The following is an 18,166-nucleotide window of genomic DNA, read 5'->3' as shown; positions in this document are numbered from 1 at the left end:
TAGACTGTAGACTAGACTGTAGACTAGACTATAGACTAGACTATAGACTAGACTATAGACTAGACTATAGACTAGACTATAGACTAGACTATAGACTAGACTGTAGACAAGACTATAGACTACACTATATACTAGACTATAGACTAGACTATAGACTAGACTATAGACTAGGCTGTAGACTAGACTATAGACTAGACTATAGACTACACTATAAACTATAGTATAGACTAGACTATAGTCTAGTCTATTGTCATTTCTTAAAACAATACTTTGATTTCGAGTACAAAAACTAACACTAGTCCAAATGTCCTAAGGCAGCAAAGATGCCAATGAAAACTAAAAAACAATAACAACAGCAGAAATCCACAACATAAACCAATTACATAAATACATACATATGTACCTATATATGAATAGATGGATTAACCAGACACAGTTTTATGCAAACACTCGCAAAAAAACGCTAAACATCATTCCCGCCCCTTACTAATGACAACAAAATAATGACCAACATCATAATGACAATAATAAAGTACAACAACAAACACTTTGCTAAAAGAAACAAGTGCAAAAGCATTCAACAACACGAACAAGCGAAATCCTGCACGAATGTGAGCACCAAACATAAATGAGCAGCAAAACAACCACAAACTTGACTAGAGAATAACAAAATAATAACAACATAAACAAAAGCCTTAAACTAATCACTCACCATCAACCCAACCACTAACCCCACCAACAATTAACTTAATCATTAAGACTTGATGATTAAGTTAAAGTAAAAAGACCAAAGAGATTTTGTTTTTAAATGAAAACAATAACAAATGTATATAATGCAAGAACCAACATGTCAAAGTCCAAAGTTTTAAGAAAATTGCACAAAATAACACAAACAAAATAGAATATAGAACAACAACAAACTCTTTGCTAAAACTAACAAATGCAAATGCACTTAAAACGAACAAACAAAAACCTACACGAATGCCTACAAACATAAGCTTATGCAAAACAACAATAACAAACCTTACCAAAGAAAAAAAACAAAGATTACAACAACATCAACAAATCATTAAACTAAACTCTCTCCCCACCAACTCAACACAATTATAACAACAAACATAATGTAAAAGAAAAAAATACTAAAGAGAGTTATAGAGTTTATGAATGAAAGCAACAACAGTATTGAATGCAAGACCCAACATGTCAAAGAACAATATATTAAGAAAGTTGCACAAAAAACACACACAATAAGAATATAGAACAACAACAACATATTGGTACATTGTTAAAACAAACAAGTGCAAATGCACTCAATACCACCAACAGACGAAAATCTGCACGAATGCGAAGTAAAGAAATAATATAACAACAACAAAACATTACACCCCACTCAACCCAACACTATTATAACAACAAACATAAAGTAAAAGAAAAAAAACGTAAAGAGAGTTGTAGAGTTTATGAATGAAACCAACAACAACAAGTATTTAATACAAGACGCAACATGTTTAAGAACAAAATATTAAGAACAACAACAGCAAAAGATTGGTACTTTGTTAAAACAAACAAGTGCAAATGCACTCAATATCACGAACAGGCGAAAATCTGCACGAATGCTAAATAAAGCAATAATATAACAACAAGAAAATATTACACCCCACTCAACCAAAACTATTATAACAACAAATATAAAGTAAAAGAAAAAATAGTAAAGAGAGTTGTAGAGTTTATGAACATGACAATGCAAAAAAAATGAAGACATTTACACAAACAAACAAAAAATTCTAATAAATTGAAGTGAAATAGTTAATTTTTAACAAATATTAATGAATATTATTAACAAATTAGTTTCAAAATGTAAAAACTGAACACTAACCTTTAACTTACAGCAACAACAATAAGAATATTTCTTTTATTAACTAAATTAAAAAAAAAAACACACACACACTCCCGTATACGATTCACAAACGAAAATACGCAAAGATTTGTTAACAAATTAACTTTAAAAAGAATAAACTTTTAAATTTTAATAAAGTAAACTAATTCATTTAATTTGAAACACTTGTTTAACATTGGAAAACTTTATTGTTTATATTAATTTACAAAATGTTTAACACTTTTAACAAATCTTTTATTAAGTTACACTTAAAACCGTCACGCACCATAAACACTTCAATAAGGACTGACAAGAGAAAGAGAAAATAAACCGAACAAAGCAGGAATAATGGAATTTAGCAGTTAACAGAGTGTTAAAGGGACAATAACATAAATGGCAGAGGGGAAATGAGTTAACAGTATGTTAATATCAGAATAACATAAAAAGCAAATTATGTAAATAAAAACAACAGTAAATGAATGATATGAAAGTAAAATTAAGAGTTGACGTAAGTAATAAAATATTATTGATTAGACAATACACAAGACTATAGATTAGAATATAGTCAAGACTATAAACTAGATCATAGACTAATGACTAGACTATAGTCTAGTCTATAGACTAGACTATAGACTAGACTATAGATTAGACTATAGATTAGACTATAGACTAGACTATGGACTAGACTATAGACTAGACTATAGACTAGACTATAGTCTAATCTTTAGTCTAGTTTATAGTCTAGTCTATAGTCTAATCTATAGTCTAATCTATAGTCTAGTCTATAGTCTAGGCTATAGACTAGACTATAGACTAGACTATAGACTAGACTATAGACTAGACTATAGACTAGACTATAGACTAGACTATAGACTAGACTATAGACTAGACTATAGACTAGACTATAGACTAGACTATAGACTGGACTATAGACTAGACTATAGACTAGACTATAGACTAGACTATAGACTAGACTATAGACTAGACTATAGACTAGACTATAGACTAGACTATAGACTAGACTATAGACTAGACTATAGACTAGACTAAAGACTAGACTATAGAATAGACTTTAGACTAGACTATAGACTAGACTATAAACTAGACTATAGACTAGACTATAGACTGGACTATAGAATAGACTATAGACTAGACTATAGACTAGACTATAGACTAGACTAGAGACTAGACTATAGACTAGACTATAGACTAAACTATAGACTAGACTATAGACTAGACTATAGACTAGTCTATAGTCTAGTCTATAGACTAGACTAAAGACTAGACTATAGACTAGACTATGGACTAGACTATAGACTAGACTATAGACTAAACTATAGACTAGACTATAGACTAGATTATAGACTAGATTATAGACTAGACTATAGACTAGACTATATTCTAGTCTATTGCCATTACTTAAAACAATACTTTGATTTCGAGTACAAAAACTAACACTAGTTCAAATGTTCTAAGGCAACTAAGATGCCAACAAAAACTAAAAACAATAACAACAGCAGAAATCCACAACATAAACCAATTACATAAATATTCTAAAAACTCTAAACTCCATCACCCTCTGGCCAATAACAACAAAACAATGTCAAACATCATAATGACAATAATAAAATACAACAAAAACACTTCGCTAAATGAAACAACATGAAAACATAAACTAAAAATTGTTACGCAAAACAACAACAAACCTCACCAAGAAAAAAATAACAACAACATCAACAAATCATAAAATTTAACTCTCCTAACCAACCCAACACTATTATAACAACAAACATAATGTAAAAGAAAAAAAATACTAAAGAGAGTTATAGAGTTTATGAATGAAAACATGTCAAAGAACAAAATATTAAAAAAGTTGCACAAAAAAACACACACAATAAGAAAATAGAACAACAACAACTATAGATTGGTATTTTGTTAAAATAAACAAGTGCAAATGCACTAAATACTACGAACAGACGAAAATCTGCACGAATGTGAAGTAAAGACATAAAATAACAACAACAAACATAACACCCCACCAACCTAACATATTTATAACAACAAACATAAAGTAAGAGCAAAAACGTAAAGAGAGTTGTAGAGTTTATGAATGAAAGCAACAACAGTATTTAATACAAGACCCAACATGTTTAAGAACAACAACAACAGATTGGTACTTTGTTAAAACAAACAAGTGCAAATGCACTCAAAACCACGAAGAGACAAAAGTCTGCACCAATGCGAAATAAAGAAATAAAATAACAACAACAAAACATTACACCCCACTCAACCCAACACTATTATAACAACAAACATAAAGTAAAAGAAAAAATAGTAAAGAGAGTTGTAGAGTTTATGAACATGACAATGCAAAAAAAAAATAAGACATTTACACAAACAGAAAATTCTAATAAATTGAAGTAAAAAAGTTAATTTTTAACAAATATTAATAAATGTTATTAACAAATTAGTTTCAAAACTTAAAAACTGAACACTAACCTTTAACAAACAGCAACAATAAAAATATTTCTTTTATTAACTAAATTAAAAAAAAAAACATACACACACTCTCGTATACGATTTACCAACGAAAATACGCAAAGATTTGTTAACAAATAAACTTTAAAAAGAATAAACTTTTAAATTTTAATAAAGTAAACTAATTCATTTAATTTAAAACACTTGTTTTACTTGGAAAACTATATTGTTTATATTAATTTACAAAATTTTGAACACTTTTAACAAAATTTTTAGTTACACTTAAAACCGTCGCGCACTGTTAACACTGCAATAAGGACTGACAAGAGAAATAGAAAATAAACCGAACAAAGCAGTAATAATAGAATTTAGCAGTTAACAGAGTGTTAAAGGGACAATAACATAAATGGCAAAGGGGAATTGTGTTAACAGTATGTTAATATCAAAATAACATAAAAAGCAAATTATGTAAATAAAAACAACAGTAAATGAAAGTAATGAAACTAATAAAATCTTTATTTTCTATTTCTCTTTTCAGTCCTTATTGAAGTGTTAACAGTGCGTGACGGGTTTTAAGTGTAACTAAAGGAACTTTGGTAAAAATTAAAAAAATTTTAGAATTTAATTAAAAAACAATAGAATTATCTTTGTAAAACAAGTGTTTTTAAAATAAATAAATAAGAAAAAAATTATGAAAATTCAAAAGTTTATTATTTAAATGGTAATTTATCAACAAATTTTTGCATAAATTCGTATGTAATTCGTTTTCGCTTGTGCGTGTGTGCGTGTGTATGTGCTTTTTTAAATTTAATTAATAAAACAAATATTCTTGTTTTTGTTGCTGTTAGTTAAAGGTTAGTGTAATTTATTACAAAGATTTATTAAAACTTTATTAAGTATTAAGCATTTTCCTTTTATTTATAAGAATTTTGTGTGCAATTGTCTTAATTTTTTTGCTTTGTCATTGTCATTGTTTTGCATTAAATACTGTTGTTGTTTTCATTGATAAACTCTACAACTCTCTTTACTCATTTTTTCATTTACTTAATGTTTGTTGCTATAATTGTATAGGGTTGGTGGGGAGTTATTAGATGAAGCTTTTTGCTACTGTTGTTGTTAGTTTATGTTTAGTGGTATTTGTGCGAGTTTTTGTCTGTTTGTAATAATTAGTGCATTAGCACTTGTTTGTTTTAGCAAACTGTTTGTTGTTGTAATTTATTCCTTTTTATTATGATGATTGTTATTGTGTAGACCATAGACTAGACTATAGCCTAAACAATAGACTAGACTATAGACTAGACTACAGACTATACACTAGACTATAGACTGGACTGTAGACTAGACTATAGACTAGACTATAGACTAGACTGTAGACCAGACTATAGACTAGACTATAGACTAGACTATAGACTAGACTATAGACTAGACTATAGACTAGACTAGAATATAGACTAGAGTATAGACTAGACTATAGACTAGAGTATAGACTAGACTATAGACTAGACTATAGACTAGACTATAGACTAGACTATAGACTAGACTATAGATTAGACTATAGACTAGACTATAGACTGGACTATAGACTAGACTATAGACTAGACTATAGACTAGACTATAGACTAGACTATAGACTAGACTATAGACTAGACTATAGACTAGACTATAGACTAGACTATAGACTAGACTATAGACTAGACTATAGACTAGACTATAGACTAGACTATAGACTAGACTATAGACTAGACTATAGACTAGACTATAGACTAGACTATAGACTAGACTATAGACTAGACTATAGACTAGACTATAGACTAGACTATAGACTAGACTATAGACTAGACTATAGACTAGACTATAGACTAGACTATAGACTAGACTATAGACTAGACTATAGACTAGACTATAGACTAGACTATAGACTAGACTATAGACTAGACTATAGACTAGACTATAGACTAGACTATAGACTAGACTATAGACTAGACTATAGACTAGACTATAGACTAGACTATAGACTAGACTATAGACTAGACTATAGACTAGACTATAGACTAGACTATAGACTAGACTATAGACTAGACTATAGACTAGACTTTAGACTAGACTATAGACTAGACTATAGACTAGACTATAGACTAGACTATAGACTAGACTATAGACTAGACTATAGACTAGACTATAGACTAGACTATAGACTAGACTATAGACTAGACTATAGACTAGACTATAGACTAGACTATAGACTAGACTATAGACTAGACTATAGACTAGACTATAGACTAGACTATAGACTAGACTATAGACTAGACTATAGACTATAGACTAGACTATAGACTAGACTATAGACTAGACTATAGACTAGACTATAGACTAGACTATAGACTAGACTATAGACTAGACTATAGACTAGACTATAGACTAGACTATAGACTAGACTATAGACTAGACTATAGACTAGACTATAGACTAGACTATAGACTAGACTATAGACTAGACTATAGACTAGACTATAGACTAGACTATAGACTAGACTATAGACTAGACTATAGACTAGACTATAGACTAGACTATAGACTAGACTATAGACTAGACTATAGACTAGACTATAGACTAGACTATAGACTAGACTATAGACTAGACTATAGACTAGACTATAGACTAGACTATAGACTAGACTATAGACTAGACTATAGACTAGACTATAGACTAGACTATAGACTAGACTATATACTAGACTATATACTAGACTATAGTCTAGACTATAGACTAGACTATAGACTAGACTAGACTATAGACTAGACTATAGACTAGACTATAGACTAGACTATAGACTAGACTATAGACTAGACTATAGACTTGACTATAGACTAGACTATAGACTAGACTATAGACTAGACTATAGACTAGACTATAGACTAGACTGTAGACTAGACTATAGACTATACTATAGACTATAGACTAGATTATAGACTAGACTATAGACTAGACTATAGACTAGATTATAGACTAGACTATAGACTAGATTATAGACTAGACTATAAACTAGACTATAAACTAGACTAAAGACTAGACTAAAGTTTAGACTAGACTATAGTCTATTTTATGTTTCCTTCTTTTATATGGCAACCCATCTATTACTCTTACTGCACAGCATTGCCATCGTTAATTACTAACTTAACATTATTTTAAGCAGTGTTGCCAGTGATAAAAACTAACATCTGTTTTTGTTGCCGGTTGTCAAATTAACACCCTTAATTACATGAAATAGGACCGCAAGAACGAAACATATGTTACAAATTAAAGATTTTTGTGCAAAAAAAAGAGCAAAATTTAAGAGAATTTTATATTGCAGAGCAAATAAAAGGATGTACTACAGGTACTTTTTATTGATTTTTAACAAAAATATTTACGAAGAATGACAGTTTAACAACTGTCACTTTAAGTTATAAAGGAAAGTAAAAATGGGGAGTTAAAAAAAGAAAACAGACAACTGTAATAAAAACATACAAAAAAAATTCTAAAGAATAGACACAAAATTGTAATAAAAATAAGTAAAGTTTTGATTTTATTTTAATAAAAAAATAAATTATAATAAATAAAATTAAAGTGTTTATGTTTAATAAAAGAAAAATTAAAAGAAAATAAAGAGAATTTTAAAGAATTTGTGGGGAAAAGAAAAGAATAGTTTTGCAAGAACTTTTAATTAAAGAAATAGAGATTATTTTGAAAAGTTTTTGAAAGTTTTAAAAGATTTAAAGAATATTTATAAAAAAATTAAAAGAATTTTGTAAAAGTTTTTTTAAAAGTGAATTTAAAGTGAAATTTAAAGTGTGTGTGCAAAGATTTTTACGATTTCGTGAAAAAGTTTTCTTAATATTTTTTCATTATTTTCAAGGATATTTGTAACCTACCCCACTTTTTCCATGGGTTTTTATTAGAACAAATCAGAAAAAAAGAAAGAAAAAACGACAAAATATCAACGTCATTTTTACACACGCACATTGGAATTACAATTTCTTAGCATTAGACTTTAAAAGGATACTAAAATAACAGGATTTAATTAAATCCTTAAGTGTGTTTTTAAAAAAATTTAAATATTAAATCAATAAACAACTTTAAATTTTAATTTGCTAGAAAAAACTGTTAACTTTACACGTTGCTAAGCAAAACATTAGAATCCTTAATTATTGCCATATGTTTGCAATATTTTTTTTGAAAATTTTCGAATAGAATTGTTTTAGGAAATCCAACATTATTAAGGCCATTATGTATAAAACCATAAGGCACGGTGAGAATAGTTTGCAATATACGATTTTACCGCAAAATGATGATTTTCGATTGGAGGACAAAATAAAGGCGGCCTCAGGTGGGGGTGGTGGGGGTATAAAGAAATCGAAAACTAAAAAACCCAAAAGAAGATCCTTTTTTGCCTATTTGGGTCTGCTGTTTGTGTGCACCGTTATTATAGGGGCCGTTTTGGTGCCTTTTCTAGTGTCCGCCGAATGTCTACCTAATCCTACGGAATGGTTTCTAAAAACTAAAAATGCTTTTAGCCCTAAACCTTTGGAACTTAAGGATCATGTGCCCACTCATTTATCCACACAAAATAATATCCTTATAAATAAAGGCAATTTGGCTTTAAATGTTGGTAAACCGGTGAAAATTATCAATAAAGATGGTGTTGAAAAGTTTATTTTGAAAGTTAATAAGTCACTTAGCACAGAAGCTCCTAACCAGCTAACTGCTAATGTAAACAACTCTAATAAAGATCTACAAAGCTCTACAACTGACAAAATTTCCATAACACATTTAAACCTAAATGCAGACACCAGCTCAACACAACCCTCTGCCACAGAATCGAAAACAGCTGATGCTAATCTTCTTAAAACCCCAATAACTCAAACTACTTTAAGTCAAGCAGCCACTACTACCGTTGCTGCTGCTGCCACCACTACCCCCCTTCCCACTACTCTCTCAACATTCCTCAATCGTCCTTTGTCATCGGCCTCTGCTGTACCCAGCGTACCGAGAGCCTCTTTACAGTCAGCTTTAAATCAAAATATCAATAGTTCTTCAACACAACCCACTATTACGACACGTATAATGCAGGTGCCTCTTTTAAAATCGACCGCTAAGAAACCTGCTATACCACCAGTTTTAGTTAAAAATCTCTCACCTATACAACCTACACCTGATAATAGTAATTTAAATGATATTTTACCCGTTAAAACGTTGGAAAGTGTTAATGGACATGGCAAGGATGAAAAAAATTCAGATTGGATACATTCTCATTGGCCGTATATAGATCCGTCGACATATTTTCAATGGAATGTAAGTACGAAATATTTGATATCAAACTAAAAAAAAACGATTATAGGACAGAATATGGACTAAACTAGAGGTCAGAATAAAGTGTAGACTTCGGACTATTCTATAGTTCAGACTATAGACAATTCTATAGTCCAGACTATAGACAATTCTATAGTCCAGACTATAGACAATTCTATAGTCCAGACTATAGACTATTCTATAGTCTAGACTATAGACTATTCTATAGTCCAGACTATATCCTATTATATAGTCCAGACTATAGACTATTCTATAGTCCAGACTATAGACTATTCTATAGTCCAGACTATAGACTATTCTATAGTCCAGACTATAGACTATTCTATAGTCCAGACTATAGACTATTCTATAGTCCAGAATAAAGATTATTCTATAGTCCAGACTATTCTATCGTCCAGACTATAGACTATTCTATAGTCAAGACTATAGACTATTCTATCGTCCAGACTATAGACTATTCTATAGTCAAGACTATAGACTATTCTATAATCCAGACTATAGACTATTCTATAGTCCAGACTATAGACTATTCTATAGTCCAGACTATAGACTATTCTATAGTCCAGACTATAGACTATTCTATAGTCCAGACTATAGACTATTCTATAGTCCAGACTATAGACTATTCTATAGTCCAGACTATAGACTATTCTATAGTCCAGACTATAGATTATTCTATAGTCCAGACTAAAGACTATTCTATAGTCCAGACTATAGACTATTCTATAGTCCAGACTATAGACTATTCTATAGTCCAGACTATAGACTATTCTATAGTCCAGACTATAGACTATTCTATAGTCCAGACTATAGATTATTCTATAGTCCAGACTATAGACTTTTCTATAGTCCAGACTATAGACTATTCTATAGTCCAGACTATAGACTATTCTATAGTCCAGACTATAGACTATTCTATAGTCCAGACTATAGACTATTCTATAGTCCAGACTATAGACTATTCTATAGTCCAGACTATAGACTATTCTATAGTCCAGACTATACACTATTCTATAGTCCAGACTATACACTATTCTATAGTCCAGACTATAGACTATTCTTTAGTCTAGACTATAGACTATTCTATTTTCTATAGTCTATTTTCTATAGACTATTTCTATAGTCCAGACTATAGATTATTCTATAGTCCAGACTATAGACTATTTTATAGTCCAGACTATAGACTATTCTATAGTCCAGACTATAGACTATTCTATAGTCCAGACTATAGACTATTCTATAGTCCAGACTATAGACTATTCTATAGTCCAGACTATAGACTATTCTATAGTCCAGACTATAGACTATTCTATAGTCCAGACTATAGACTATTCTATAGTCCAGACTATAGACTATTCTATAGTCCAGACTATAGACTATTCTATAGTCCAGACTATAGACTATTCTATAGTCCAGACTATAGACTATTCTATAGTCCAGACTATAGACTATTCTATAGTCCAGACTATAGACTATTCTATAGTCTAGACTATAGACTATTCTATAGTCTAGACTATAGACTATTCTATAGTCCAGACTATAGACTATTCTATAATCCAGACTATAGACTATTCTATAGTCCAGACTATAGACTATTCTATAGTCCAGACTATAGACTATTCTATAGTCCGGACTATAGACTATTCTATAGTCTAGACTATAGACTATTCTATAGTCCAGACTACAGACTATTCTATAGTCCAGACTACAGACTATTCTATAGTCCAGACTACAGACTATTCTATAGTCCAGACTATAGACTATTCTATAGTCCAGGCAATGGACTATTCTTTAGTCTAGACAATAGACTATAAACTATTCTATAGACTATCCTATAGTCCAGTCTATTTCAATTATATTCTTGACTATAGTTTATTATATAGTCCAGATTATGACATTTTGCAAATTTCTTTAATTTAGGGTTACAAAACAGAGGATAGTGTTTTATTACCCGCTCTCTTGGGTTTCGCTTTAATTGGTGTTATACTCATAATCACTGTCTGTTTAGTGGCACGCAACAAAAGGACAATAGTTACATCGGTGAGGAAACGTAATCGTAATGTAAGTAGTTTGATTATAAATGAAAATTTTACAGATTTTTGTTTAAAAATTTCTATAGATTTTATTTGTTTTCTTAATTGGTTTGTTTTATATTTGTTGTTTTTTATTAAAAAATAAGTATTTTTTTAAAAATATTTGATTTGTTGTTTATTTAACGGTTATGTTTACTTGTTATTACTTTATACTACCATTTTTTTGCAACCCTGTTGTTTTGTTTTGCCATTTCTAATGTCAAATTGTCAAATTTTCGAGTGTGTACGTGTGTACTCTTGTGTCATGAACAAATAAAAGAGTATTTATATGAGTTTGTGTGTTTGTTTGTCAGTGTTGTTTTGCAAGAGAGAGAGAGGAGAGAGTATCTTTTGTTTATGTACTCTTAAATAGCGACTGCATTGACAAAACGTCGGTTTTGCTGCGTGGCATTTTTTTCTGGCATTTTACTATACAATTTGACGTGTAAAAAAAAAATAAAAGATACTGAAAGAAAACTAAAATTTAGTAGCAAATAAGTAAGACCAGAGAAAAAATCTTAGTTATTTTTTAAATTCCACACTTAACACAAGTAAACGTAACAAGAAAGTGACTGGAGGAGTGTTGGCAGAAGATTGGGAAAGAAAAAAAGAAAAAAAAATTTTGGAAAAGAAAAAACTTTTTGCAAGAATAAACAAATTAATCAAAAGAAAATTGATTGTGTATAAAAGAAATACACATTAAACTAAAACGAAAGCTTTTATTGCTGCTGGTTTGAGCTTACAAACTAATTGAACAGAGTTTGGGTGAACAAAAAAGAAAAGATGGCCATTAAACCTGGTATGGGACGTAAGTCGTCTTCAAAGAATCCTCCTATCTTAAGTCATGAATTTGTTATACAAAATCATGCTGATATTATATCCTGTGTGGCTATGGTATTTGTTTTGGGTTTAATGGATGAATCGACGGCACCCTTTGCTAGTGCTTTTATCTCTTTGCATCACAATGTCTCGGGAGAGGAGCCTACACGTGAACAACCTTATGGCAAACCTTATACCTATATGGCTGGCATTAAGGATTATTGTGCTGTTTTTTTTTACACCATTACCTGCATTATTATGCATGCCATTATCCAGGAGTTTGTTTTGGATAAAATCTCCAAGAAACTACATTTATCCAAGTTTAAGCTGTCACTGTTCAATGAAAGTGGTCAATTGGTTACCTTCTATGTTATGTCTTTCCTGTGGGGTGCCAACATCATTCTAAAGGAGGCCTATTTCAGTAAATTTTCTCTTTTATGGGATGATTTCCCTAATCACCCTATGACCTTTTTGCACAAGTTCTATTTCATCATACAATTGGCCTACTATCTGCACATGTTGCCGGAATTGTATTTCCAAAAGGTGCGTAAAGAGGAACAACAACCCAAAATTATTCACTCCATTTGCGGCTTTTCGGTTATCTGCTTGGCCTATAGCTTTGGCTTCCAACGCATTGCTGTTGTCCTTTTGACTCTACACTATTTGAGTGAAATTGTTTCGCATATCTTTCAATTGATTGGTGTTTTCGATAAGGATGAAAAACTAGCCAGTGCTCGCATTTTCAATTCAGCTGTCTTTGTTTTTGTACGTTTCACCACCATGGTCATAGGTGTCTTGACTTTATATTATGGTGTAGTGGCTACCACTTCCAGTAAATTACGTGGCTTTTTGGCTTTGGTCTCTTTAATGGCCTTGCAGGGCTATTTGATTTTCTCGTTTATCACCGAACAGCTAAAGGCTAAACGTGAGGCTAAACAATTGGCCAAATTGCAATCGTCGACACAAAAGAAGAAATCACCCAAGGAGAAGACAAAACGTAAACGTGAATCCGATTTACCAGAAGCTGATCAATCGCCTAACGCTCCTATTAACCATAAGGTTAAGGTTAAATAAGTTTAAAGCTGTATTTTATAAGGATTTATATAAACTACAACAACAACAAATTTACAACAATTTTTCTATTGCAAAAGAATGAATGAGGAGTTGGTGGAGTAGAGCAGTAATGGCAGTGTTTTTTGAAATGTTAACAACTCCTGGGGAGTGAAATTGTTTTTGAAATTACTTTCAATTACTGCATCTCTTTTCCCTTTTCTCTTTGTTCTTTGCAATCGATCTTAAAAGGAAAGCACATAAATGAAAAGGATAATTGTAAGAGAAAGGAGTGGGTATAGATGTTTTGGCTTAAAGTGCAGCTTAAAGAGAGCGTACTAAAGTGTTTTATTTAGACTAATGTCTTGACTTTAGTTTAGACTTAAGTTTAGGCTAAAGTTTGACTCTAGTTTAGACTTAAGTCTAAGCTTAAGTTTGACTTTAATTTAGACTTAAATCTAGGCTAAAGTTTGACCTTAGTTTAGACTTAATTCTAAGCTAAAGCTTAACTGTAGTTTAGACTTAAGTCTAAGCTAAAGTTTGACCTTAGTTTAGACTTAAGTCTAAGCTAAAGTTTGACTGTAGTTTAGACTTTAGTCTAAGCTAAAGTTTGACTGTAGTTTAGACTTTAGTCTAAGCTAAAGTTTGACCTTAGTTTAGACTTAAGTCTAAGCTTAAGTTTGACTTTAATTTAGACTTAAATCTAGGCTAAAGTTTGACCTTAGTTTAGACTTAATTCTAAGCTAAAGCTTGACTGTAGTTTAGACTTAAGTCTAGGCTAATGTCTGGACTATAGTTTAGACTTAGGTCTAAGCTTAAGTTTGACTTTAGATTAGACTTAAGTCTAGGCTAAAGTTTGACCTTAGTTTAGACTTAAGTCTAAGCTAAAGTTTGACTGTAGTTTAGACTTAAGTCTAGGCTAATGTCTGGACTATAGTTTAGACTTAAGTCCTTGACAATTATCCCTTTCATTTGTGTGTTACAAACGTTTCTTACTTTTTAAAAAAGCATTTAAAAACATCATCTAACAGTTAAACACAATTTTTTTCTAGATTTTTTTTTAATTTTTATTTTTGTTTTATTTTTTTATATTTTCTACAATAATTTTTTTTATAAAAATACAAACTTTGTTATTCAGTTTTTTAGAAAACTTCCAAACATTCTCATGACGAAAAGAAAAACACATAAACAATATGCTTCCTTTATTTTATAAAAAAATTTATAAAAAAAACTAATATAAAGTTTATATTATAAAAAAATATATTTTTTTACTAAAAAAAACAAAAAAAACTAAAACAAACATTATAAGTTTATAATTATCTTTTCTATTTAAAAAATAAGTTTTCTAAAGTGTAATATTATTTTTAAATTTAATAAAAAAATCATAATTTTTGTTAAAAAAAAAGATGGTTTAAACACCCCTCCCCCTGCCCCCAAAAACCTTAAACTTAAACTAAACTTTTGAGTTTTGTTTGAATAAAAACTATAATTTTAAGAATTATAACATCTTTTTCTGCTTAAAACAAAAACAACAAAAAAACATTCCAAGTACAACTTGGCAACAACTCCCTCTATCCTTAAACAACACCCCCTTCCCTTTAAAACTTAACATGACAAATTTAAATTTATTAATTTTAGTTTAAACTTAAAAGAAAAACAAACACAAAAAACCTACAAAACGAAACAATATTTAAATAAACAAATAAACATATTTTTTTACAAAAATAAAAAAAAAAACAAAAGAAAACTAAAAAAAATTTAAAAAAAAATTGTTTTTTTTTTTATAAAAAAACAAAGGTAAGTTAGAAAGTCTATGAAGCTCAAGGTTATGATTTTTTTTTTACTAAAACTAAACCAGTTTATAAATAGTTTATAAATACATTTGCCTATGTGGCCTTTTTTTTAAATGTCTGTTATAATTTTTCTAAATTATGCCAACAAATTGTATAAATTATAAAATTTAAATGAGTAAATGAAAGGTGTAACAAAATAAAAGGTTTTTGATAAGACAAATCACAAAAAAAGTTAAAAATTTTTCAAGAAAATAACAGATTTCTTTATAAGTTTTAAAGTTTTCACAGAAAACATATAAAATTTAATACAAAAATCAACAAATTTTTGTAAAAAAAAGTAAAAAATTTATGTTATTTTAACAATATAAACAAAATTTCAAACTTTTGAAACTTTTTTAAAAAAGTAGTTTTTTAGTACTTTTTTCAAAAAAGTACTAAATTTAGTACTTTTTTACATAAAAACTAGTTTTAATTATTAATATTTTAACAAAATTAAGTAATTTGCAAACTTTTGAAAGTTTTTGAAAAAAAGTAGTTTTTTAGTACTTTTTTAAAAAAATACTAAATTTAGTACTTTTTTACATGAAAACTAGTTTAAAATATTAAAATTTAGTTTATTTAAATAAAATTAAGTAATTTACAAACTTTTGAAACTTTTTGAAAAAAGTAGTTTTTTAGTACTTTTTTCAAAAAATACAAAATTTAGTACTTTTTTTTACATGAAAACTAGTTTAAAAAGTTAAAATTTACTTTAATTTAACAAATCCAACTAATTTGCAAACTTTTGCAACTTTTTGAAAAAAGTAGTTTTTTTGGTACTTTTTCAAAAAATACTAAATTTAGTACTTTTTACATGAAATTTAGTTTTAAAAGTTAAAATTTACTTTAATTTAACTAATTCAACTAATTTGCAAACTTTTGAAACTTTTTGAAAAAAGTAGTTTTTTAGTACTTTTTCAAAAAAGTACTAAATTTAGTACTTTTTAACATGAAAATTAGTTAAAAATGATAAAATTTACCTTATTTTAACAAAATTAAGTAATTTGCAAACTTTTGAAAGTTTTTGAAAAAAAGTACTAAAAAGTACTTTTTCAAAAAAATTCCAAAATAAGTACTTTTTAGCAAGAAAATTAATTAAAAACCATAAAATTTGCCTTATTTTAACAAAATTAACTAATTTTTAAAGTTTTATAACATTTTGAAAAAAGTACTTTTTTGGTACTATTTCCCAATAAGTACTTTTTAGCATGAAAATTTATAAAAATGATAAAATTTAATTCATTTTAACAAAATTAACTAATTTTTAAAACTTTTGAAAAAAGTACTTTTTGGTACTTTAAAAAAAAAAATACTAAATTTAGTACTATTCAACAGGATATATATATAAAAAGAAAAATTCTACTTTATGTTAACAAAATTAAAAACAAAGTTTATTCAAAATTGATACTTTTTGCAAAAAAGTACTTTTGAAAAAGTATCATTTTAGTACCTTTTTCCATAGAGAGTAATATATCATAGTGAAAAGAAATTTGATTAAAAGGTAAAATTTTAAGCATTTTTTAAAAAACAAATATTTTGCTTAAAAAGTACCTTTTACAAAAAGAGTACTTTTCACAAAAACTGAAACTTTTAAGTACTTTTTACAAAAATATCAAATAAAGTACTTTTTACTGCAAATATTATATAAAAATTAAGAAAAAAATATCAAATTTCTCACTTAATAACTTTTAGTACTTTTTTTTGAAAAAAGTACTTTTGTTAAATCAAGTACTTTTTGGTATGATTAAGTACTTTTAAAAATTAAAAAAAAAAATTCTTAAAAATAAATTAAAAATTTCCAAAAAATGTTGTCTCTTTTCCAGGATCTAGAAGAAACTGGCGCCGAGGATAATACCACCTTATTAACTAATACCAATTTATCAGATGAAGATTAAGTAAAAGGGATATTTTTTCTTCCCCCCCCCTTCACTAAAGTTATTTTAAGGTAAATTTATTTATTTCATACATTTCAAAATTTTTGTCGTAAATTTTTAATTTACTTTAAAATTTTCTAAAAAAAAAACAATAATTTAAAAAAACACTTAAAGCGTCAAGAGACAAAATATCAAACTAAAAAGGTTTTTTCTTTTTATAATAAATATTGCTTAAACCGATTTAAAAAATATATATACATATATATATATATATATATATACAATAATTTATTAGGTTCATAATTTAAAAAAAAAATATATATATTTCAAAAAATCACAGTAAATGTCCATTTTTGATTTATAAAAACACTTTTAATAAAAAGAAAAAGAAAGTATTAAAAATAATAAAGGAAATTGTTAAAGAAATTTGTTGAAATAAAATGGGGACTAGGATTTAGACTAGACCAAAGACTAGACTATAGATGAGACTATTACAAAGACTATAAACTAAATTATACACTAGACTGTAGTAGACTAAACATAAGTCATTAGACTAAACTATACACTACTCTATAGAATTTAGACTAGACCGTAGACTAGACTATACACTAGACTAGTCTATAGACGAGACAAGTGATCAGACTATAGTTCAGACAATAGACTAGACTGTAGACTAGACAACAGACTAGACTATATAGACGAGACTAAAGACTAGACTATATAGTAGACTATAGACTAGACTATATAGTAGACTATAGACTAGACTATAGACTAGACTATAGACTAGACTATAGACTAGACTATAGACTAGACTAT

The 18,166-nt window shown here is 28.6% G+C and overlaps 3 protein-coding genes across 3 annotated transcripts in view; 2 read left to right on the top strand and 1 right to left on the bottom strand.

Annotated features, from left to right (window-relative positions):
• LOC124418730 (basement membrane-specific heparan sulfate proteoglycan core protein-like) overlaps positions 1–755 on the bottom strand; it is a 6,031-nt gene extending 5,276 nt beyond the window's left edge. The window contains exon 1 of the mRNA XM_046945941.1: positions 732–755. Coding sequence (XP_046801897.1) covers positions 732–755 — 24 coding nt within the window. The remainder of the gene's footprint in view (positions 1–731) is intronic.
• A 7,815-nt stretch (positions 756–8,570) lies between these two features.
• LOC111687253 lies at positions 8,571–17,516 on the top strand. The gene is made up of 3 exons (XM_023449681.2): positions 8,571–9,685; positions 11,624–11,764; positions 17,300–17,516. The coding sequence occupies exons 1-3, from the start codon at positions 8,621–8,623 to the stop codon at positions 17,369–17,371; spliced, it is 1,278 nt and encodes a 425-aa protein (XP_023305449.2). The 5' UTR covers positions 8,571–8,620; the 3' UTR covers positions 17,372–17,516.
• On the top strand, positions 12,155–14,702 carry LOC111687254 (translocating chain-associated membrane protein 1). Its single transcript, XM_023449682.2, has one exon. The coding sequence runs from the start codon at positions 12,559–12,561 to the stop codon at positions 13,666–13,668; it is 1,110 nt and encodes a 369-aa protein (XP_023305450.1). The 5' UTR covers positions 12,155–12,558; the 3' UTR covers positions 13,669–14,702.
• Positions 17,517–18,166: the final 650 nt, after the last annotated feature.

Source organism: Lucilia cuprina, chromosome 3 (genome assembly GCF_022045245.1).
Source record: "Lucilia cuprina isolate Lc7/37 chromosome 3, ASM2204524v1, whole genome shotgun sequence".
NCBI lineage: Eukaryota > Metazoa > Arthropoda > Insecta > Diptera > Calliphoridae > Lucilia > Lucilia cuprina.
This window is presented reverse-complemented; position numbering and strand designations above follow the sequence as displayed.